The sequence below is a fragment of the Oncorhynchus mykiss genome, chromosome 24 (assembly GCF_057628025.1).
Source record: "Oncorhynchus mykiss isolate SJ-2025 chromosome 24, ASM5762802v1, whole genome shotgun sequence".
In the NCBI taxonomy this organism is placed as follows: Eukaryota; Metazoa; Chordata; class Actinopteri; order Salmoniformes; family Salmonidae; genus Oncorhynchus; species Oncorhynchus mykiss.
The window spans coordinates 12,568,436-12,593,671 of NC_143045.1; the positions used below are offsets into that span (position 1 = coordinate 12,568,436).

Consider the following 25,236-nt stretch of genomic DNA (forward strand, 5'->3'; position numbering starts at 1 on the left):
GACTGTAACAAGGAAAAGAGAGAGAGCGACTGTAACAAGGAAAAGAGAGAGACCATAACAAGGAAAAGAGAGAGAGACTGTAACAAGGAAAAGAGAGAGAGACTGTAACAAGGAAAAGAGAGAGAGAGACTGTAACAAGGAAGAGAGAGAGAGACTGTAACAAGGAAAAGAGAGAGCGAGACTGCAACAAGGAAAAGAGAGAGAGAGACTATAACAAGGAAAAGAGAGAGACTGTAACAACGAAAAGAAAGAGAGATTGTAACAAGGAAAAAAGAGAGAGACTGTAACAAGGAAAAGAGAGAGAGAGACTGTAACAAGGAAAAGAGAGAGAGACGGTAACAAGGAAAAGAGAGAGACTGTATCAAGGAAAAGAGAGAGAGAGACGGTAACAAGGAAAAGAGAGAGACTGTATCAAGGAAAAGAGAGAGACTGTAAGAAGGAAGAGAGAGAGAGAGACTGTAACAAGGAAAAGAGAGAGCGAGACTGTAACAAGGAAAAGAGAGAGAGACTGTAACAAGGAAAAGAGAGAGAGAGACTGTAACAAGGAAAAGAGAGACTATAACAAGGAAAAGAGAAAGACTGTAACAAGGAAAAGAGAGACTGTAACAAGGAAAAGAGAGAGAGAGACTGTAACAAGGAAAAGAGAGAGAGCGACTGTAACAAGGAAAAGAGAGAGACTATAACAAGGAAAAGAGAGAGAGACTGTAACAAGGAAAAGAGAGAGAGGCTGTAACAAGGAAAAGAGAGAGAGAGACTGTAACAAGGAAGAGAGAGAGAGACTGTAACAAGGAAAAGAGAGAGCGAGACTGTAACAAGGAAAAGAGAGAGAGACTGTAACAAGGAAAAGAGAGAGAGACGGTAACAAGGAAAAGAGAGAGACTGTATCAAGGAAAAGAGAGAGAGAGACTGTAACAAGGAAAAGAGAGAGCGAGACTGTAACAAGGAAAAGAGAGAGAGACTGTAACAAGGAAAAGAGAGAGAGACGGTAACAAGGAAAAGAGAGAGACTGTATCAAGGAAAAGAGAGAGAGAGACGGTAACAAGGAAAAGAGAGAGACTGTATCAAGGAAAAGAGAGAGAGAGACTGTAACAAGGAAAAGAGAGAGAGAGACTGTAACAAGGAAAAGAGAGAGAGAGACGGTAACAAGGAAAAGAGAGACAGAGACTGTAACAAGGAAAAGAGAGAGAGACGGTAACAAGGAAAAGAGAGAGACTGTATCAAGGAAAAGAGAGAGAGAGACGGTAACAAGGAAAAGAGAGAGACTGTATCAAGGAAAAGAGAGAGAGAGACTGTAACAAGGAAAAGAGAGAGAGAGACTGTATCAAGGAAAAGAGAGAGAGAGACTAACAAGGAAAAGAGGCAAAAGGTGAGAACAATTGAGAAAGGGGGAGCAGGAAAGAAACAGAATCAGAGAAAAACAGAAAGAGAGAAACGAAGATGAAGAGAAAGAAAGGCTGAAAGGGAGAGTTCGTCCAGCAGAGGGCTACAGACTTTGTAACATGGTCTAACTGGGAGGCCCACCTGGCTGACTAGGAGGACTGTCACACCTCACTGTCACCCACCGCAGACCTAAAAGTCAGAGGTCAGAGTCTAGACAGAGCTGCGTGGCCTAATTACACATGATGAGAAATAGAATGGCACACAGGAAACATTTTAACCTTCATTTCACAGGCTTAACCTTCTCAGAGATACCCAGTCTAAGCTGAGTCCCAAATGGCACCTTATTCCCTATATATACTTTTTACCAAGCTCCATAGGGCCCATAGTAGCGCACTAAATAGGGAACAGATGGTCATTTTGGATGCAGGTATGGTGGTAAGGGGTCCACACTCAAAAAGATGTTGCATAAATCTTACTTAACAGATGTTTCGGTTTGGCAGCCCTCTTCAGAATTGTCTGAGGTCACGGGTTTACACACCTACCAAACTTCTGGGAGAGCGCAATGGTCTCCTTTTGGACAAACCTTTGGGCATTTGATAGGCAGCTACGTAAATCCAGCCGTGACAAGGTTGTTTCACAGGACATAGCATTAACTCTACACATTAGTGCTATGTTGCTTATAATGTCCCCAATCACATCTATCGTTCTAGAACAAACGTCCCATTTCAGTCCATGTCGCTGGGGCCTGAGGACCAGGGATGACCAGAGAGCCAGATCTGTGACCAGGATGACCATGTGGTCATAAGGTCGTGACCCCCTGCCACAGGCCGTGGCGCCAGCAGAGAGGTGAGAACCCCACAGACAGACTGACGGACAGGCAGACAGACATCCTGTCTCTGGACACACAAACACAATTAAGCAGTCGAGACTGCTCGTTTTATAAAGACATTTGAATTGCGTTCCTGATGACCCCCTAGCCTAGCCAACCCACTCCTACACATGTAGGGAGAGGAGACACAGTGAAAGTGACGTGTTGTTTGTGTCCAGCGCCACAGAATCAATACATGGCACACTGACACAACCCTGAAGGATCGCAAGACATAAATCATATAGCTGGTCTTGATCACAGTGGGTTGGGGGAGGGGGAGAGGGGTGCAGTCTGAACATGTGATAGCTATCAGAGCAGTGGCCCCTATAACCCGAGTGGCCCCCGGGGGCCCTGAACCCCTGGAGCCTCATGGCCTTATGGATCTGCTCCCTTTGAGCCTGATCCCCATGTAGCCCTTCCACCCACGCTATCCACTGGCTACTTTTCCCCACTGAATCAGTCCTATGTGTCCCCTCAGGGCCACCGTCCGCAGGGCTGCATTCCCAAATGTAATGACAATTACATTAGCAGCAGCAGAGCATTTCATCAGAGCCAGCAGGCTCTCGCCGGAACAGGGGACACCTGTAATTGAATCCCCCCCCCCCCCCCCCCCCGCAGACACACCCCTCGCCTCTTTAAACATTTAAGTCTTTGTCTGGAAGGTTTACATGCCTTTTCGAGACTGATCAAATCACAACCAAGGAATTTGATTTTATTGGAGGGACGATCAAATGCAAACTCCCACAACAACCGTCTTAACACCTGTATCCGGGCGGAATACCCCCTGGTACGAGATTGTATTAGCACAGAAACATCAAATAAGAAAGAAAGACGTGCAGAAAATGGAATCAGGACGTTGGTACTCCTGCCTTTCCCTCACCGGTGTGCCTCTGTGCACTGAGCAATTACAAGTGTTATATGCAAGGGTGGAAATGGAGGAGATTCACTCCGCACGCTCATCAGTCAAAACACCTGGCAGTCAGAAATACAAAACCCTCCCCTAACCCGGACGACGCTGTGCCAATTGTGCACCGCCCTACGGTACTCGCGATCATGGCAGGTTGTGATATAGCCCAGGATTGAACCCGGGTCTGTAGTGGCGTTTCTAGCACAGCAATGCAGTGCCCTTAGACCTCTGAACCACTCGGGAACCCTTTCTCCAAAACATGGATGAGGTGGGCAGTACCAGTCTGTTCGTTTTGTGTGACGGCACTGGCACACAACTAGGCTGAAGCTGTACATAGACTTGAATCGATAACAACAACAAAAATATCTTTAAATGCCAATATCACAACTAGGTTAAAGGCTGCGTGATTGGAGGAGAGATGAGCTTTTACATTGCTCCTATAAAAACAAGCAGCTGAAGAAGAGGTGTCTGGGATGAACTGGGCTGTGAAGCAGATGGAGGACCGGTCCTGAGGGGCCTAGCTGTCTGACAGACAGACAGACATAAGGGCAACTTGGCACCGAGGGAATGACACGGTGCCAGAGTGACAGATCTGTAAAGACTGTATAGGGGGAAGGGAAGGAAGGGAAAGGGGATACCTAGTCAGTTGTACAACTGAATGCATTCAACTGAAATGTGTCTTCCGCATTTAAGCCAATCCCCCAGAATCAGTGGGGGGCTGCCTTAATCGACGCCCACATCATAGGAGTCAGGGGTCAGACATGTCGTCACGAGTCATCATCAGTCAGTGGCGTCCATGTTGGGGCGGCTGGGGCATAGCGGAGGGAGACGAACAGAGATGGGACCTAGTGGATGTGCTGAGAGATAGCAGCTGGATAAATGAGCGTGTTCTGCTGGGATATGACCCACAGGGAAAAGCACTGTTATTTTATCTCTGGCTAGAGCCAAAAACTGTTGCCCAGGCATCAATTTGTTCATCAACGTTCTAAAAACGTTAGGAAAACATGGCGAGGGGGGAAGAGGTGAAAATGACATGAATTGGGTTATGAAATAGGAAACTGTCGTAAAGCGTGTGGAATTCCTTCTGTTAGCGGGTCCTTGTTTTACTTCGGGGGGTTGTGTCAACATGACTGGGGGAGGGGCGTCCTGGGAGGGGTGGCGTTTTCATGAACATACTTTTTATTCATAAGTGGTGGTTATTTTTACGGCTGCGTTTTCCCCACTGCCCACCAAAGAGAGCCAGGGTCCCCACTGCCCACCAAAGAGAGCCAGGGTCCCCACTGCCCACCAAAGAGAGCCAGGGTCCACACTGCCCACCAAAGAGAGCCAGGGTCCCCACTGCCCACCAAAGAGAGCCAGGGTCCACACTGCCCACCAAAGAGAGCCAGGGTCCACACTGCCAAAGCCTTGTACATGGAATTTATAAAACAATGCCAGCATTCAATTCTCCAATAGGGTTCTCAATCAAAAAAGAGAGCAAATGTGTGTGTGTGTGTGTGTGAGGGGGGGCAGTAGTTCAAGGTGCACAGCAGTGTGTGTGTGTGTGTGTGTGTGTGTGTGTGTGTGTGTGTGTGTGTATTACTCAGAGCACAGCGTCAGAGGAATAACTCCATCTCTCAGCACCTGACAGCCTCCCCAGAACTGACCTTCAGTTCCATAACTACCTCTTCTCTCCTGCTCTCTCCTGCTCTCCCCTCCCTCCCTCTCTTCCTGGTACCCGCAGCAGCCTTTGTCATTGATCACTGATGCGATTGGCTGCCCACATGCTCAGTAATGACATGCCCGGTCGCACAGATTAAACTGTCAGCTGTCGGCGATTGATGGGCGGGCAGAGGGTCCGTGGACAGACACCCCACCTGCAGCACTCCGCCCTGCCCAGCCCTGTAGTGCCCATTCCTGCCATGCCTAAACCTGCACTCCCTCCCTCCCACCCACCTCAGCCCAGGCCCAGGGTGATCCTCCCCGCTACTACCCTCAGTCAGGGAGAGACTGAGGAAGCGTAAGGAGGGAGAGCATGTACAGCTTGAAATTGAGAGGAGAGAGCTGGTGAGATATTGTAGAAACAAACGAGGAAGAATGTGCAGAGAGGGGCTGTGAAAAGAAAAGGTCTGTGAGCTTGTGTGTGAGTGTGTTGCCTGTGTGTGAGTGTGTTGCCTGTGTGTGAGTGTGTTGCCTGTGTGTGTGTGTGTTGCCTGTGTGTGAATGTGTTGCCTGTGTGTGAATGTGTTGCCTGTGTGTGAGTGTGTTGCCTGTGTGTGAGTATGTTGCCTGTGTGTGAGTGTGTTGCCTGTGTGTGAGTGTGTTGACTGTGTGTGAGTGTGTTGCCTGTGTGTGAGTGTGTTGCCTGTGTGTGAGTGTGTTGCCTGTGTGTGAGTGTGTTGCCTGTGTGTGAGTGTGTTGCCTGTGTGTGAGTGTGTTGCCTGTGTGTGAGTGTGTTGCCTGTGTGTGAGTGTGTTGCCTGTGTGTTGCCTTGGGACAGTTGTAGGATGAGCAGCTAGGCCAGGCTCCAGTCTGTGGGCTGGGCTGAGCGCTCAGGGCCCACGCGGCGGCCCTGTGTTGTGCTTGGCTGGCGGTCTGCTAACTGTCAGCGCAGTATCTCTTTACACTGATGAATGGGAAGTTTCCAGGCCATTCCCAAAGCCTTCACTCCCCCATTCAGATGTTTCATCCAGGGGAACGGGCAAGAAAACAAGGTCTCCTCCACCCCGCCAGCGTCCCTTAGGGGCCAGGGCCCAGACTGAGACGGGACGAGGGTTCAATTTAAACTTGCCCTTGTGTGGGGGAATCAGAGATACCGAAGGAGGAGGAAGAGACAAAGAAAGAAACAGAGAGAGAGAAAGAGAGAGAGAGAGAGGGAGAGAGAGAGAGAGAGAGAGAGAGAGAGAGAGAGAGAGAGAGAGAAAGACAAACAGAGAGAGACAGAGAGATACAGAGAGACAGAGAGAGAGAGAGAGAAAGACAAACAGAGAGAGAGAAAGAGAGAGATACAGAGAGACAGAGAGAGGGGGGAAAGAGCCTGAGAATGAGTGCAGGGCTTTGAAGGATAATAGTCTTATGAGTAGAGGGAAAGATGTAAATGTCCCTGGTGTAAAGGTCTGGGTTGGGTGTGTGAGCCAGAGATGAAATCGATTAGCTTCTCCAGTGACCCGGTGAACACAGGGGGTCCTGGCCCAGCCTGGGTCCTGACAGAGACATCCAGGCCTGAGGCTCCCAGAGTGCCCCTAGAGGGCCAGAAGTCTGCTGGTCTGCTGGTTCTGTGGACACTGGGGTGAACAAGTGGTGCCCTCCTGTCAAACTGGGCCCCCAAGCAAAGAAAAACACAGTACCTCACCACTTCACTGCTCTCTGATTCTGAGAGAGGGGGGGGATAGAGGACGGGGAGAGAGAGAGGGAGAGAAGTAGGGGCTGGCTGGTGTCGGTTAGAGTCAAAACAGGGTGGAAGAGGGGAAAGAGAAAGGGAGTTGGGCCTGTGTGTCTGCTCCAGAACTGCGGCCCACAATCCCTCTCTACTCGACCCAAAGCTGGAACTGTTCCCCAATCTGTACAGCCTGTTCACCCGTGATTCAAGTTAGTATTCGACATCCATCCATGTCTGAGGACGTGCGGAGATGACGTGGACATCAGCCACTAGGGGCAACAGTGAGTGCTGTTACCTTCAAGTGGGTTTCGGTTTTGGTAGAGTGTTGTGGACAGGAGTGGTGGATGGGTTAAGCATGTGCCTGTCATTCCAAAGGGTGCAAGTTCAACACCAGCAGTGATTTTTGCTTTAAGTCTATCCCAAACTTCCCGTACCTTAACCATTCAAAGTTAATGCCCACCCTTAAGACTTTGAAATTCTGAGTTAATACCTCAAATGAATGTTTGAGAACCACGGATGAGCGTCTAATTCGTTGATCTGTAGTCTAGGCCGGAGCTTCTCGACTCACACCACACGAAGGCCTCGCTCCACTCACATCAAATGACTTCCCCTTTAAAGAGCCCACCTATTCTTCCCAGCTCATTGTCGAAGATTTGACCTTTGGGTTCACCGAGTGGAAAAGTGTCTGTGTCAGTTAGCTGCAGCTCTCCTAGCAATGTTAGAATAATATTGCCGCAGGGCCGGGAGGGATGCTAACGTTAATCAAAACAGGACATCCTGAGGAGGACGGGTAGCTTCGCTCTACCGCTGGCTTTGTTTTTGTGTTTGTGGACGGGCGACAATCCCAGGAAGCCCAGAGAGAGGCTCATCAAAGTGCCGAGCGGGGGCCACCGGCCGCGAGATTTGCTGGAATGCGTCTTGGAAAGGAATCTCCACTGTCTCTATTGTTCTCCGACGTTTTTCCTCAGTCTCATCATCACAATCACATCGTTGAGGCATGTCCAGTAAACCGGCAGGTACGGACAGAGCGCTAATCAGCCAGCCCCGCATTTCTTTCCAACAGGCACATTCCTTCCCCCCACTGTGACCCTGGCCGACCGTCAACACACACACACACACACACAGGAGGGGGAAATGATCCAGACACATCACCGAGGACAGGGGTACGACATGTTCCTGTCCCTCACACCTGAGGGGGTCGAGGGGTGCCAGACTACCATGTGGACGCTCTTCACGTCACAAAGCATCCGGAGCATTCATCAACGTATCGCCATTCCAACACTGATAAGACAGAGGCTATCGCCAACAATCAGGTAAAGCTTCCATCAGAAATGACCCCAGGCTTTGATCATGTCTCCCTCCCCTCATCTCTCCCGTCCTGAGGGGTCAGAGGTCACCAGTTAATGAGGTTCCAGGCTAGATAGCGGGGGCTTGGTGTGGCTGAGATGAAAGGTGTACACTACAGCCCCCCCCCCCCCCCATCTCACCATTCCATCTCAGCTACAGATGGACCTGATCTCTTCTTCTCCTTCTGTATTTCCTCCCGAGTTAATCATAATCGAGCGCCACAGCCTAGCGGCCTCCAGCTACAGCCCTGAAGCCCCCCCCCCCCCCCCCCCCAATCCGCCAGGAGATCCCACTGTGCTGGAACACACTGTTATCGGCGCTCTCACAAAGCGATTGTTGTATAATTCCTGTTTGTGGCTGTGCTCCAGTCCAGTATGAGAAAGAAAGAACCCGCTCTGCCGGCAGCACTCCCAATATTTAACAACAGAGACATTATTAAGAACAACATACAAAAACGCATGGACACATGGAGACGCACAAACACACTGTCGTACGCATGCACACGCACAAACACATCATGCACACACCTGAGCACCCAATCCCCATGGGGACGTGGCCTACTGCATTGTACAGGGAGTGAGAGAGTTTACTCACCTGTTGTTCAGGCATGAACAAACTCACATATACTTATGGCATACACCTGCACAAAAACATCCGCTTCAAATCAAATTTATTCGTCACATACACAGTTTACAGCAGGTATAAAAGGTGCAGTGAAATGCTAGCGTGCTAGCTCCCTCAAAAGTGCAGTACACAAAAGAGTGCAGGTGTATATAACAGTCATAGAAAGCACCAGGTTGTCTTCAATAGCCCTAAGACAGAAGCCCCTTTATTTAACCCACACGTTCCACATCCGCCCCATGCTACAAACCTCCCCAGACCAGAGTGCCTGTAGTAGTGTGACTGAGAGAGGTTGGTGTGACTGTGACTGTGAGGGATTGTGCTAGCATGTAGGTGACACTAGCTGATACCCATCCTGGGTACCATCTGTAATGACAAGGAGTTGGTAAGGCGGAACAAACCGATCTGGGATCCAGGCTAGTTGATACCTGCTCCAGGTAATGGATTGGAGCAGCTACATGATTGAAGTCCTTTTATTAGCTAAGGGAGGTTGTTCCTCCACACGCACCAACCAATCGTATTGCCTCATTAATAGAGGGGAAAGAGACTGCACCATCAGCAATGTGTCTACACAATAACTACTGCACTCAGACACACAAATCAATCAAATGTTAGGGGAATGGTTTGAACCAACAATGTTCACTTTCTCTTATCTCTCCATCTTTCTCTCTCTGTAACACACACACACGCACACACACATATATGAAAAAATATGCTTAGCTTGGGCCTGCTGTTGATAATGACCTCAGCCTTGGCACCCGAGTGGCCCAGACTGTAGTCGCCAGGCTGACTGTAGCCTTTTGTGTTAACCTCCCTATCTCTAACTCACTGACCTTTGGGAAGAAAGCAGAAATGACTTTTTTATTTAGAAGGGGGTAAGGTTAGCTCATTGTTCTGTGTTGGTACGGTTTCCCTGCGGTAAACACACACACACTGGTTCCCAGGCTTGACATGTGGCCCCCTCCTCCATCCCCCCCAGCCTCCTCCCTTGGTGTTCCCACACTCTGGGTCGCCGTGCCATAGACCCACCCTCATCACTCCCGCCTCACCCTCACCCATCACAGCACAGCGCTGCGTACACACACACACACACCCAAACACACACACACAAACACATACTCAGAAACCTATAGTTTAGGCTTATTTGTCTTTCTTTAAAAGGTGATTGGAGATGCCAGACTCTGCAGTTTAGATAGAGTGAGAGGAGGGGATGTTGTGACACGGGTCCCTAGGGCTACCCACTGAGCCGGGCCCCCAGGGACCAACTGGGGAACCAGGGGCTCCTGAAACCCACTGACAGGGCCATCCTTCATCGCCCTGACAACAACACATAAACAAACCACTAACCTAGTAACTAAACCTAACTGTTTACAGCATAGAAGTATGGTCACAGTGTCATTAACATCAGAGAAATGGTGGGGTGGGGGTGGGGGGTATTGGGGGTATAGAGAGACCCCCTTCTCTGACACAGTGGGTGAGGAGAGGGGACGGGCGACTCATGCAGACGGAGGCGTTGATGGATGAGGGGGGCTGTCTCACTGTCACACTGCACCCGCAAGAACCAATATCTTACCAAATTTAAACATAAGCACACGCACACGCACACACACACAGTGATGAAAGTTTGTTTTTTGCACATACCACATGCACAAAATATTACTGTTACAACGAGCATAAACTGAGATGACTGAGACAGACAAATACAGTAGCTTACCACTCTTTTCTGGGTTTCTTGCCTATTTCAACATCATCTCAAAGTACATTTTGGAAATGACTGATAAGACTGGTTTGTTCCCTGACATGTGTTTTCCCCCCAAAAATGTCAAGGTTTTCCTTATGCAACCAAACCATTCAGCTCCCACTTTGTCCCAAAAAGCCAGCCTACTAAATAGGGTTGAGAATGAGAAAGGTCTACATTAAAATCAGGCCTACCTACCATATGCATTTGGATGAAATATTTTGGCCTACGAATGAACAACTTAATGTATCCCAATTTAGACTTTAGGCCTATGCTTTCAGGAGCTGAATCGGGAGATAATATAAACATATTATCTTCCACAGCGCACGTGAAAAATGACGAGCTGTGACGGTTCATTGCTCAGGGAGATACCGCACAATTGCTTACCGACGTTTGGATCTAAACGGAGCGGGAGCGCATGCAAAGAGCGCTGCGACAGGACAATGACTATTTAATAGGGTCTCTCAGATCGTGCCCACTCCATCTCACCTTTTAAATGGCACGATACATTAACCCTTTTAATGAGGTCCGCCAGACAAACGTCAGATGCATGGCCCATTGCACAACGCAAGGAGGAAGCAATCGTCGGCAAGAAGGAGGCGCCGACAGGCAGAATGCGCCACGCGCTTTCACACCAACACACACATGCACGTACGAGCGCATAATTAAAGTTGATGGTAGGTGAGGGTGGTACGTCCTCTATAAACACAAACTCACTTCCTTGACAACTGTCTTTCACAATAGATCTGCTCCGCTCCGTAAGCGAAAGAAGTATGAAAGCCCTGACATCTGAAGAGGCTGCATTGCAATAAATGCTGTATGCCCACTTCAGACATAGGGTTGACCATGCAGCGTTTTTTACACTCTCTTAAGGGCGCTGCATGGTCAATCTGTCGTCTGCATTGGCCATACAGTATTTACGGTGATATGGCCTCTGCAGAAGTCAGGGCATTTATACTTCTTGTGGTCCACTGAGCAGAGTAGAGCTGTTGTGAAGGAAGTTGTCAAGGAAGTACGTTTGTGTTTATACAGGACCTCCCACCCTCACCTATGTCAACCAATCATGTCAATACAGAGCTATACAGAGCCCTCCGCATTGTTACAACATTTGAGAGGTGCACGGGTATGCGGTACAGAGCTCAATTTGGCCTCTGCGTGCCTCCAGAGGCGCCGCAATTGCGTCACACCATCCATACAGAGCCTAATTTTTGGATCAAGTTTAAATTGGTTTATAGGCCTGCCTACATGCACGCATGCACACACACACACACATAAACACACATATATACATACAATGCATTCAAAAAGTATTCGTACCCCTTGACTTTTTCCACATTTTGCTACATTGCAGCCTTATTTTAAAATGGATTAAATAGTTCCCCCCTTATCAATCTACACACAATATTCCATAATGACAAACTAAAAACAGGTGTTTAGAAAGTTTTGCAAAAATATAATTTAAAAAATGAAATATCACATTTACATAAGTATTCTGACCCTTTACTCAGTATTTTGTTGAAGCACCTTTGGCAGCGATTACAGCCGCAAGTCTTTTTGGGTATGACGCTACAAGCTTGGCACACCTGTATTTGGGGAGTTTCTCCCATTCTTCTCTGCAGATCCTCTCAAGCTATGTCAGGTTGGATGGGGAGCGTCGCTGCACCGTTATTTTCAGGTGTCTCCAGAGATGTTTGATCGGGTTCAAGTCCGGGATCTGGCAGGGCCACTCAAGGACATTCAGAGACTTGTCCTGAAGCCACTCCTGCGTTGTCTTGGCTGTGTGCTTAGTGTCATTGTCCTGTTGGAAGGTGAACCTTCGCAGCAGTCTGAGGTCCTGAGCACTCTGGAGCAGGTTTTCATCAAGGATCTCTCTGTACCTTTCTCTGTTCATCATTCCCTCAATCCTAACTAGTCTCCCAGTCCTTGCAGCTGAAAACATCCCCACAGCATGATGCTGCCACCACCATGCTTCACTGTAGGGATGGTGCCAGGTTTTGTTCAGACATGACGCTTGTCATTCATCCCAGAGAATCTTGTTTCTCATGGTCTGAGACTACTTTAGGTGCCTTTTGGCAAACTCCAAGCGGGCTGTCATGTGCCTTTTACTGAGGAGTGGCTTCCGTCTGGCCACTCTACCATAAAGGCCTGATTGGTGGAGTGCTGCAGAGATGGTTGTCCTTCTGGAAGGTTCTCTTATCTCCACAGAGGAACTCTGGAGCTCTGTCAGAGTGACCATTAGGTTCTTGTTCACCTCCCAATTGAATTTACCACAGGTGGACTCCAATCAAGAATGCACCTGAGAACAATTTCAAGTCTCGTAGCAAAGGGTCTAAATATAAATGTAAAGTATTTCAATGTGTTATTTTTAATAAATGTGTAAACATTTCTAAAAATCTGTTTTCACTTAGTCATAATGGGGTATTGTGTGTAGATTGATGAGGATTTGTATTTATTTAATCCATTTTAGAATAAGGCTATAACATAACAAAATGCGAAAAAGGGGAAGGGGTCTGAATACTTTCTGAATGCACTGTATATACACTGCTCAAAAAATAAAGGGAACACTAAAATAACACATCCTAGATCTGAATGAATGAAATATTCTATTTAAATACTTTTTTCTTTACATAGTTGAATGTGCTGACAACAAAATCACACACAAATTATCAATGGAAATCAAATTTATCAACCCATGGAGGTCTGGATTTGGAGTCACACTCAAAATTAAAGTGGAAAACCACACTACAGGCTGATCCAACTTTGGTGTAATGTCCTTAAAACAAGTCAAAATGAGGCTCAGTAGTGTGTGTGGCCTCCACGTGCCTGTATGACCTCCCTACAATGCCTGGGCATGCTCCTGATGACGTGGCGCATGGTCTTCTGAGGGATCTCCTCCCAGACCTGGACTAAAGCATCCGCCAACTCCTGGACAGTCTGTGGTGCAACGTGGCGTTGGAGGATTGAGCGAGACATGATGTCCCAGATGTGCTCAATTGGATTCAGGTCTGGGGAACGGGCGGTCCAGTCCATAGCATCAATGCCTTCCTCTTGCAGGAACTGCTGACACACTCCAGCCACATGAGGTCTAGCATTGTCTTGCATTAGGAGGAACCCAGGGCCAACCGCACCAGCATATGGTCTCACAAGGGGTCTGAGGATCTCATCTCGGTACCTAATGGCAGTCAGGCTACCTCTGGCGAGCACATGGAGGGCTGTGCGGCCCCCCAAAGAAATGCCACCCCACACCATGACTGACCCACCGCCAAACCGGTCATGCTGGAGGATGTTGCAGGCAGCAGAACGTTCTCCACAGCGTCTCCAGACTCTGTCACGTCTGTCACGTGCTCAGTGTGAACCTGCTTTCATCTGTGAAGAGCACAGGGCGCCAGTGGCGAATTTGCCAATCTTGTTGTTCTCTGGCAAATGCCAAACGTCCTGCACGGTGTTGAGCTGTAAGCACAACCCCCACCTGTGGACGCCTGGCCCTCATATACCACCCTCATGGAGTCTGTTTCTGACCGTTTGAGCAGACACATGCACATTTGTGGCCTGCTGGAAGTCATTTTGCAGGGCTCTGGCAGTGCTCCTCCTGCTCCTCCTTGCACAAAGGCGGACGTAGCGGTCCTGCTGCTGGGTTGTTGCCCTCCTACGGCCTCCTCCACGTCTCCTGATGTACTGGCCTGTCTCCTGCTAGCGCCTCCCTGCTCTGGACACTACGCTGACAGACACAGCAAACCTTGCCACAGCTCGCATTGATGTTCCATCCTGGATGAGCTGCACAACCTGAGCCACTTGTGTGGGTTGTAGACTCCGTCTCATGCTACCACTAGAGTGAAAGCACCGCCAGCATTCAAAAGTGACCAAAACATCAGCCAGGAAGCATAGGAACTGAGAAGTGGTCTGTGGTCCCCACCTGCAGAACCACTCCTTTATTGGGGGTGTCTTGCTAATTGCCTATAATTTCCACCTGTTGTCTATTCCATTTGCACAACAGCATGTGAAATTTATTGTCAATCAGTGTTGCTTCCTAAGTGGACAGTTTGATTTCACAGAAGTGTGATTGACTTGGAGTTACATTGTGTTGTTTAAGTGTTCCCTTTATTTTTTGAGCAGTGTATATTAATATACACATACACACACTTTATATTGATGAGTAGGGCATACTGACTCAATTTTACATAGATCTTAACAGCAAGTCCTCAACAGAGTTGACCTGCAGTCTTAAAATTATTATAGCTTATAATCAGCTTTAGCTAGGCTTCACTCCTGCCTATGAGGGAATACTAACCCACCAAAGCAATTAGGGAATCAAAAATAACATAATAATAATCATGTTTTTCTACATTTTTATTTAGAAATGTCAAATACATTTAATTTAATTTCAAATTCAGTGCATGGGTCTATGGCGAGAGCAATTGATTTATGGACTGTTCACATGAACTGACACACATACACAGCACATTTGCAAGTGTTCAAATCTTGGTGTTAAGGTAAGACGTGTTGTGAGTGTTATATCTGAGTGTTGATTCTAGTGGGGTTAACATCAGTGGGATTGAAATTGACACCACATGCGATGAATCAACGCAGTGTTATTTAATTCACATTGGAATCAACACTGCTTGGTGTTGTTGTTACTGGACTGCGTGAGTTCATTTATGTTTATTCTCTCAGTGAAAAAGATGTGGGCGGGGCCTCATTATCATTCTTCCCAGAATGCTTTGTTGCAGGTTGATGTTTAGAATAGTTTGTTTGAAAATCTATGTTTCTGCATGCACATTGATTGTTAAATTGATCTTATACTATACAACAATTAATAACTTACATTTTTCTAATCTAATCCAATCTGTAAGTGGTTGGATTTATTGCACATGTTACTGAGATGGTTGTTCCAGTTCACATGGTTTAGGTAGGGTTGTTTGTGAAGTCCTTCACCCTAGCTGTCATTCTGAATGCAGGTTGTGGTTGGTGATAAATACATTCCAATACACTCCCTCTGGCATGATTCTGATATGAATCACTAATCACTTCATAAACCAGCTTGTTGTTGCTTGTATGTCTGATGTAGCCCATGAGCCAAGTTTTTCAGACCAAAATATTGAGGATATTTAGGCCATAACTGTGTAACACATGCTCATCAAGGGTTCACACATTCACATAAGCAGTCACTTGGTCAAGGCTTCAGAACTAAAAATCAATGAACACAACAAGGATGTCTCTGTCACTAACAAACACAGTCATGGGTGGGTATCGTTCATGTTCACTTGAAAGGCATGCTGGGAAATATCAAAATAAGGCTTTACAAAACACTCTAGGGGTGTTAGTTTGTGAACACTTTGAAAAGTGTTAGTTTAACACTATTTCGGTGGGTCACATATCATTTCGAAGTGTTCAATTTAACACTGTGGGTGTTAAAATTTTGATCTCAAATTTGCTGTGCACCTACGGGACAACAGGTGACTGACTATAGGGTGAGCAGACTATGAGCATGTCTAATATCCTCTCATTGTTTCAACCTATGTCTGAAAAGACACGTTCATATATGTGTGAATAAACCAAAAGTATGTTGTTTTAAATACAAGGGGTAGTGCATGAAAAAAATGGAATCCAATTCAGCATTCATATGAGTTTTATCTCTTCTTTTTGAGGACATTACAAGTGGTGCACCAAGGGTCAGACATCTCACACTACCACCTGAGCATTTAGTTGAGAGGCACGTTAGGCAGACAAGGAGTTAGCTTAGGCCTATAGTCCTAGCTGAAGTATGATATTAGGACAAATCATTTGTTTTAGTTTTATTTTGTGTGTGTGTGTGGGGGGGGGGGGGGGGGGGGGGGTTGAGTGGACCCCCATATGACATCTGAACTAATCTTCCACCACCAATCACACTTCTATTACCACCTCCCCACCTACCAACTCCCCCTCCATTAACTCACTCCACTGTGTTTTATAATCTGCCTGCCATGCGCACATCAATCGAGCTCGAGCACAAACACTCTCTGTGGCGCGAGGAGACCTACAGGACCAGCCTCTGAACAGAACTTATCAGGACAGGCCGCACACTGAACACATTTACCGGCAGACCTCTTATGGGGAGTCTGGGAATTTAAATATTCACTGTTGACATTGTGCAGTGCTGGCTACAGGCCAGAACGGCCCAGTTCCCAGGGGGAAACTGTGCCGAGCTATCAGAACATTCTCTCCCACTGACTTAATAGGTAGCCTAGAAATCTTCCTCTTACATCTTGAGTAAATAATAATGTTTAAATATACCTCAAATTAGCCCCCTATTCTCAGATTATAAGTAATGATTTAGAACTATGCCTGGAACTGGATGGGCAGAATGGCTGGTGCTGTAGCCTAGCGCATTCCTTCAAGGGACTGTTAATATTTAGGCCGATTGCAGCAGGCGCCAAAACCACTACTAAATGCACTACTAAACCATTATTGCTGTGTGTGTGTGTGTGTGTGTGTGTGTGTGTGTGTGTGTGCCCTTTGCCTTGTTAGTGATCACAGAATAATATGCATATCGTTTGCTTTTCACACATATTCTGTAAACACTGGGCCATGTTGCCATAAACAACAGTCTGTAAGAGATCCTGATGAGAGCTGGCCGTCTGATGGGTTTATTTCATATCGTCACGAAAGATCCTCTGTGCCAAAGGCCAAAGGGCCTGCAATGACACCGAAGCTCACGAGACAAATCCATGAAGCACAGGAAATAAATAATTACAGTGTCCCTGTCTGTTTAGCTCTTAAAGTTCTTCCTGACAAACTTTTCACATTAAAAGTAGGCCTATGGTTATAAAGCTCTTCGACTCGTCTTGGTGCTGTCAATTCAATGTGATCCATTCAGGTTTATTTTGAACGTCAAATTTCCCTACGGAAATGTATTTTGGTGAGCAATTTGAAACACACTGAATCTAATAGCCAACCCCCAAAAATAAAACGGATGTGAAAAATGCATCTCATTTGTAAAGTATCTTGCACAGAACAAAATCCACAAATACTTGCATAATCCCTGGGGGGGGGGGTTCGCTTGTACACAAAGGCAGCACACAACATGTACACAACATGTACACAACATGTAAACAGGATTTATTTCTACATGTATAACACCTTTATCTTTGTGTCAGGGCCTCCTTCCTTAGAGCCTTTGTAGCGTTGAGATCATCATTAGAACCATCTAACAATGTATTTTTAGTAGCTGAGGTGTTTCCCATAGCATTCGTTAGTAACCTTAAAAAACCTTTGCACATCTACGAGTGATCCAGACCACTCGTAGAGTAGCCAAAGTGCATCATTATATGTTTTTTTGCCCTTCCGCATCACTTTATTCACAAAAGATCTTCGCTAAACATAGAATCAAGATGTTTAGGCTATCTGTCTGACTGTGACTGCCAGGGCCGGCTCTAGGCGCGACATAAACGGTCGCTGTGGGCACCCGGCCTATAGTGCCCCAGACCCAAAAATGATAAAATATGTATATTAGATATAGATATACTTTTGGGGGGAATTCAGTTGGGGTCTCAACTTACTGTTCAGAGTTATCTAGATGTCCATCAGCAGCATTTCTCTTGTTATGTCAGTCACTGACAGTCACTCATTTAGCCCGTGTCAGCTAACAATTTTTACATTGGTAAATTTAGTCTAGCCAGTTTCTAAACTTGTAGTAATAATGGTTGAATTATTGATTGGGCACAAAGGGCACTTGCTCAGGGGCCCTGACCTCCGGGGGGCCCCCATTGATTTTGTTAATCACCCTCACTCAGATATCATATTAACATGGCATAAGTCATGTTAAAAAATAGCTTTAAAGTTGCACATTTTTCTCTCCACACCATGGCAAAATGAGTAGAATTGCATGAAATGTTTTATAAAATGGTAAAATCTTCTCTCTGCCCCATGGCAAAATGTGTAGTATTGCAGCAAAGTTGCTTAAACTGCACCATTTTGTCTGCATCCCATGGCAAAATGTGTAGAATTGGAGGAAATTGAAACAACATTTCCCATAGGGCCCCCAAAAGGCTAGGGCCAGACCTGGTGACTGCGATAACTTCAGAATGAAGTTGACTACACATAAAAAGTTGCCAAAGTATTTGCAATTGCTACAAACAAGGGAAGAGTATAATTATGCTTCAAATGAGAACTGAGATGACTGCATTAAAATATACATAGGTTATAGGTTATATAGGTTATATAGGCTAGTTCAATCATATTGAAATCAATTTCATGTACAATACATTTAGTTATATTTTGCGTCTAGGCTACTGTCTGTAATTTTTTGGCTCAATGTTTTTAATGTGTGACAACATGTGCTCAATGACGTGCCCAATCTGTGATTTAGTGCATTATTATTGGGAAAGCATAATTAGCCGCCTCAATAGCCCATTTGCAGCCATAGGTGGCAATATGTCTCTAGGAGCTGATCCATCGTCAGTATTATGGAATAACTTTTATGTTAAGGTATGATTTGAATGGAGAAAGCTGATCCGAGAGCAGCGCTGCTTTTCTTTCCATACTATCAAGTATCGACAAATGGTCTAACAACTCATATAGCAAACGTCCTCTCTACGTGCATGTTTGGGAAACACTTAAAAAGTTGGCTCGTAAATAACGATGCATCTGGTACGATTATCGTTAAGTTACATCACAAATGGGAAAAGATGCCCAGTATTGTTTGAACAAATAAAACACTCACAATTCGATTTCAAAATAACACTGCTGGTTGGATGAGTGTCATCCACTGAGTTTGTAGGCCTAAATAAATTAATATCCTAAAGAGGAAAGAGTTTTAAGGTAATTTCTCCTCTGTCTGAGCTCCAGAAAGGTCCAGAGAAATGATCAATTTGTAGCAGGAATATATGTTTAAGGCAGAAAGTTACACACACAATAACAAGACTGTCAGGTCTCAGACGTTTATTGAAAGAATAACACCCGCGACCCCTGGCTCCAGGACTGCAACCTACCGGTGTTGACCTGTGGCTACACTGTTGTCCAGACATGAGAAAACTATAATTCAAAACATTCAAATGATATACTTAAAATTTGAAAATGTTTTTTTTTGTTAATCTCAGAAAATGACTGCAAAAAAAAATTGCCTACTGGCTATACACATTCATAAAGGTTCAACACAATGGAAAATGTTAATGACTCAGAAAATGCAATTACATTGCAATAGGCCTATACACAATTTGAAATAATTATCGAAAACGTTTACTTCTGTAGCATAAACTACTTGAAGGATTGTACATAATGATTATAGCTACATCATCTGCTTGACTTTTTGATGTGAGAGATAGGCCTACATATTATATAAACATTGTAGTGCATTTTGGTAGATTGCCATAGATCACAATATAATTTCATTGGAGTAAACACCTTTTACCAAAATCAGTGTGTTGCTCCCTGGGGGTTGAATTGCTTTCAGAACTCAAGACGAATAATTTAACCGTTTCAATAAATTACAGAAATGCATTATTATGCTACTGAATATTGGCGTTCAAAGCCTCCGTGCCCTTCAATGTACAGTGGAAAAACACAAACAACATTACATTTCTGTATAACATAAAGATGTAAACACGTTTTGTACACAGACCGTAACATTAATTATATAACATAGATGCTGTACTTGTTGCACAAACGAAATACACCATAATAAAGATACAATACAGCGTAATAACCCAAGGCTATAACGTAATGATAGGTAGAGCGAACACCCATACGCATTTATTCTAGGCAACAATATATATTTTGGATTTTTGTCAGCAATGGTACCTGATTATATTTAAATGCACAAGTCCTTCATTCTGGATCTTTCATTTCCGAAGTCTGAATGAGGCAACCTGCCTTTTCAAAGTTGCTTCTGCAAATTGAAGTATACAGAAACCAAGCGCGTGCAACAACAGCGTCGCAGGACCGGACGAGAATTGGCCAACGCTGTAGCGCCCACTATACAAAGCACAACCCAATACCGATAGAAGTTCGTTCCCTGAGAAGTGCCTCTCCCGTTTGCACAACTTTTCATAACTTAAAACGCCAATAGATTTTTTTCTGAATTCGCGAAACGAACTGGCATTGACAATATCAACTCGAAACCCTTGAACCAACTTCTTCTCCCAACTGTACTGTACCTCTGCTCAGTCGTGAGTGGGGGCTATTTTCTACTGACACTCATGTAAGCAAGATACAATATATTGTACCTAATTTTTAGATGCGAAACAGCATTGATAACTGAGATATAGCTACACATTTACAAGATGGCAGTTTCAAAAGGCAAAGAAAGGGATATTGCACCTACTTGTGGCCAGTTTCCGTGCCCTGCCTTTGGACCTCATGATGCCAGTCCTTCGGCGTGGGTTTGTTAGATTTTTTCTTGGATCTTTTCCTCCTTTTTCTTTTTTCTCTGTGTTTCTCAATCCAGACTCGCTATCTCTCCAGCATTGTCAGTTTGGACACCTTCGCACATGCGCATAGCCAAACTGGCAGCACCGCCAAAAAAGTTTGGAACGATTTATCACTTGATATGACTGATCTAGTCAGATGGCAATCGCAGATAGATCCCTTCGTGTAAAATCTTTAAAGATCACGGAATATGAAACAGAGCCGAGACGACCTCGAATCTACGGAGAGCCGGAGACATTAATTATAATGAACTATTCTCAAACTCTCACCATGCATGCCTACCTTTTGTGTTAAAATGAAATCACATTCATCAATGTTCGGCTAAATTACTAATGTGAAACGTTTTCATTAAATGTTTTATAAGTTTTAATTGTGTTTTGACCATCACAGCGAACACTAGGAAATGAATGAATCCCTCCTCCTCTCCCCTGGTATGTGGGCAGTCGAACTGACAGCTCTAATATGAGGCTGTCCGAGGCTTTTTTTTGTGAAGTGGTGACAATTATTAATCTGTTTAATACTTTGAATTAAAACCCCTTTCTGCTGGCGTGCATGTATAAATTCCATCGCTTGCATGCAAATTGATAACCAAAATCGATGTTGTTGAACTCGAATAGTCTATTATAACTTTTGTGTAAAGCTGATGCACAATTGAACTGTTTTACTTTGTTTCACACTTATCGGATTTGGGCACCACTGTATCAACATACGATTGGTCCGATGAACCTAACAATGAAAACCCCAACAATATTATTGGACTATTGCACTATAGTCGTAGTGGAGAGATATTAACTGCAAGGTGTATTTGTTTATTAATTAAAACGCAGTATAATTAGGGTAATTGCTCATTAATTAGATCCGCATGAGGTCATGTTGATCTTGCACGTGAACCCTTTAATGGCTTGTGAACTCGATTTATTGATTCCAAAGTATGTTGAAATTGATTTAAGTAATGACATCATATAAATTGTAAAGAACAAAAATAAGACATCCCTTTGGCCGATGTCCAATATACCTTTCAATACGGCAAGTATACGTCCATAGGTTGGACCCCATTTACGCTAAAATACCTCTCGGGAATATAAATTCAGGTTTAAAGGTGGTGGGTATGTTTTTGATAACTGTGGGCAATTGAGTCAGTACCACATTATCAATAGAACATGCGCGTGGGGTGTGTGTGTTATCCAATTCAGTCAAATACATTCGCTGTCAAACTATATGTCAAATGTTCATAAAGGTGTCATTAAGGAAAATACTGTCTCAATACTTTTTCATCCAACATACTTACAGTTTAGAGAAATCACCAAGTAATTTAAGTCACCAAGTCAAGAAAGGTTAATATAGGTACTTTATTGTGGGTATACCTCAGCCTAGCCCCAAAGTAATGATATAAATGGTGCTATTAAGTACACCGTGTGCTGGGGAGGGTGGCTTGCGGCGCAGGCAGGCATGCAGCCTTTCAGACCCACAGCTACAGCTCGAGGCAGCGCGCTCAATTAGCCTAAATGGAAACAGTTTTCATTCATTGCAATAACTCACTGTTCTCGAGACCACTTTCAGAATACATACTTTATTATGACACGCTGACCCGGAGGCGCGGAATGGCAGGACCAGGGAACGCTGGGGAGATATGTGCAGCCCAGTGGGTTGTAATTATTAGACATTCATTGGGTTCAAGACCCTTTGCAAGTATAGCTAAATTATTTGCTTTCTTGTGCTATAGTTCGAATTTAAATCCCATCAAAAAAACGTGGTTGGGCAGTTCACAACGTTTGGATCCTATTTTAACCTAATTAGATGCGTTACCTTTGGTAATTTCTGCAGAAAATAAGAACTCACGTTAATATCTGGTAATTGATTGTTTATTTCAATGCATTTAGTTATGTTTGGGAGGTTGTTTAGTGGTTAAAATAAATACATAATTTGTATAGGAGCTGTCGAAGCCAGACTAAAAGTGAGAAGGGAGCCTCCGGCACAAGGAAATTACCGCGCACCCGCGTGACCTTTGAGCAAGGTAATCAATCAAGTGATCAACAGGGATATTTTATCAATGCTTTGCCCAGCCAAGACGTTTCTGAAATAAAATAAGGAGATGGACAACGACGATAAAGCGTGTAGACTATACTACTAAATACAAATAATAATACGGTATAAATACTCCCATCACATTTGCAAAAACATTAAAATAATATATTGTCAAGTCAATTGTTGTATGTGCATGAGCAGTATATTGATTTATAAAACATATACTTTTTATTATAATAACACTAATAACAAAAGCATTTCAAATAGGCCTACAAATAAAACGTCTTTATAAATAAACCACACTAACAACAATACTAATAACACATATTAACAACACCAAAAACAATAATAATACTATTAATAATAATAGCCTAATAATAATAGTTATTATTATAACTTGTTTTATAACTCTTATATGTGCAACTGCTTTTGAATCTGATACTGGTGCCTAAACATTTTATGCTTTTGACATAAACGTGTGCTGGGTGTTAGAATCATCATGCCATACTGCCTGTGTTTTTACAACCATTCTTTCACCTTTAACTTCGAGAGTATAATCATATTACCATAATTTCCTGCTCTTATTCAATTGTAATAATTCATATAATGCCTTATGTGAAACATGTTCTAAGGAGTGTGAGCCGGCGAAAAGGACGGGAGTGGAGCACGCTAGTGCCCCGGTGAGCAGTGCCCCTCCGTGGAGAGAAGTGAGAATATTTTATAACCTATACGGACCACTGAGCTCTGGTACCGACACCCATTCAACACAATCTACATTGCCAATACACCACGGGGAACTCCAACTTTCTGCCTGACTTTTCCGTTCGAGTAGAGATACGCAGAAATAATCTGCAACTGTTCGCTCCTGGATTTTTAACCACATCGAAAAGCATCCACTATACCCTTCTACTTTTCGATCAAAGTTAATATTAGGCTACACTGTTGTGGCTATTTGGATATCGAGGTGTTCATATTTCCACCGTTTGGTTATGGGCAGGTGTGTCATGCACCCCAAAAAACTGAGCAGGCACAAAGTATGTGAGGATGGCTGGGGGGTGATCCTGGAGAAGGGCTATGCCCCCATCCATAAATTGGAGAATTTAGCATTTTTGGTTATTGTTGTATTTAATCCCTTTTTTCACCACATTTGCGATCCAATCTCATCGCTGCAACACCCCAACGGGCTCGGGAGAGGCGAAGGTTGAGTCATTCGTCCTCCAAAACATGACCCACCAATCCGCGCTTCTTAACACCCGCCCACTTAACCTGGAAGCCAGCTGCACCAATGTGAGGAGGAAACACGTTCAACTGATGACCGAAGTCAGCCTGCAGGCGCCCGGCCAACCACAAGAGTGTGATGAGCCGAGTAAGGCCCCCCCGGCAAAATCCTTCTCTAACCCGGAGGACATTGGGCCAATTGTGTGCCGCCCTATTGGACTTCTGGTCACGGCTGGTTGTGACACAGCCTGGGATCAAACCCGGGTCTTTAGTGACGCCTCAAGCACTGTGATGCAGTGCCTTAGACTGCTGCGCCACTCGGGAGGCCAAATGTAGCATTATTTCAAACTCCTGAAACAGCTTTTTCCTGTGATCTAGAGCCATAATCAGTTTGCTTAATTATATGTAAAGCAATAATGATAACAATTCTGCATGTCTAAGCAAACCTCTTGAGCTGTCTGTATCCTCCTGACAAAACTATATATGCTTCTCTGAATCTCTGCTCAAGGGTAAAATATTGTTATAGTTTTAACCATGTTTTGAGCCTAGTGCTTGTTTACAATTACATCGTTTGTAAACAATAGAGTAAAAAATGCGTATATTTTGGGTTCTGAAGGGTTACGACAGTTGGACTAAGGTCATGAGGGATTTATAAATAATATTTTTCAAAAATCAATTGGAATACAAATTGTATATTCACGGTAACTCTCTTCAAGCAGATTTCAGTAAAAACTGTGACTGGGCCACTCAGGGACATTCACTGTCTTCTTGGTATGCAACTCCGGTATAGATTTGGCCTTGTGTTTTAGATTATTGTCCTGCTGAAAGGTGAAGTCATCTCCCACTGGCACCTACTACCATACCCCGTTCAAAGGCACTTACATATTTTGTCTTGCCCATTCACACCCTGAATGGTAGACATACACAATCCATGTCTCAATTGTTTCAAGGCTTAAAAATCCTTATTTAACCTGTCTTCTCCCCTCCATAATACATTGATGGAAGTAGATTTAACAAATGACAACAATAGGGGATCTATGTCATGGAAAGAGCAGGTGTTTGTAATGTTTTGTACACTCAGTGTAGATTGAAAACCTAGACCTATAGCCATAGGGCCTTTATATCAGCCCACTCCTTATACAAAGTCCACATTCAACCAATTAATTTCATCCTTTTTTTATCAGCAATAACCCAGTAACCTCTCCTCATGTGAAGTCAACATGCTTCCCCTGCAAACTCAACTTGTGCTGGAGAATGAAGTAGCTAATAAAGTATTAGTGACTGTGATTACATTCAGTCTTTACGCAAGGCTTTCATTCGATGTCATGTGATTCAAGCAAGGAGTTCTTGGTTCAATTGAATACTTACTGGTT

General features: G+C 44.6%; 1 protein-coding gene across 22 annotated transcripts in view; it reads right to left on the minus strand.

Annotated features, from left to right (window-relative positions):
• LOC110503751 (histone-lysine N-methyltransferase MECOM) overlaps positions 1 to 21,084 on the minus strand; it is a 217,563-nt gene extending 196,479 nt beyond the window's left edge. For all 22 annotated transcript variants that reach the window (XM_036961634.2, XM_036961632.2, XM_090218295.1 and 19 more), the window contains exon 1: positions 20,517 to 21,084. In XM_036961634.2, coding sequence (XP_036817529.1) covers positions 20,517 to 20,553 — 37 coding nt within the window. In that variant the 5' untranslated portion in view covers positions 20,554 to 21,084. The remainder of the gene's footprint in view (positions 1 to 20,516) is intronic.
• Between the last annotated feature and the right edge of the window lie 4,152 nt (positions 21,085 to 25,236).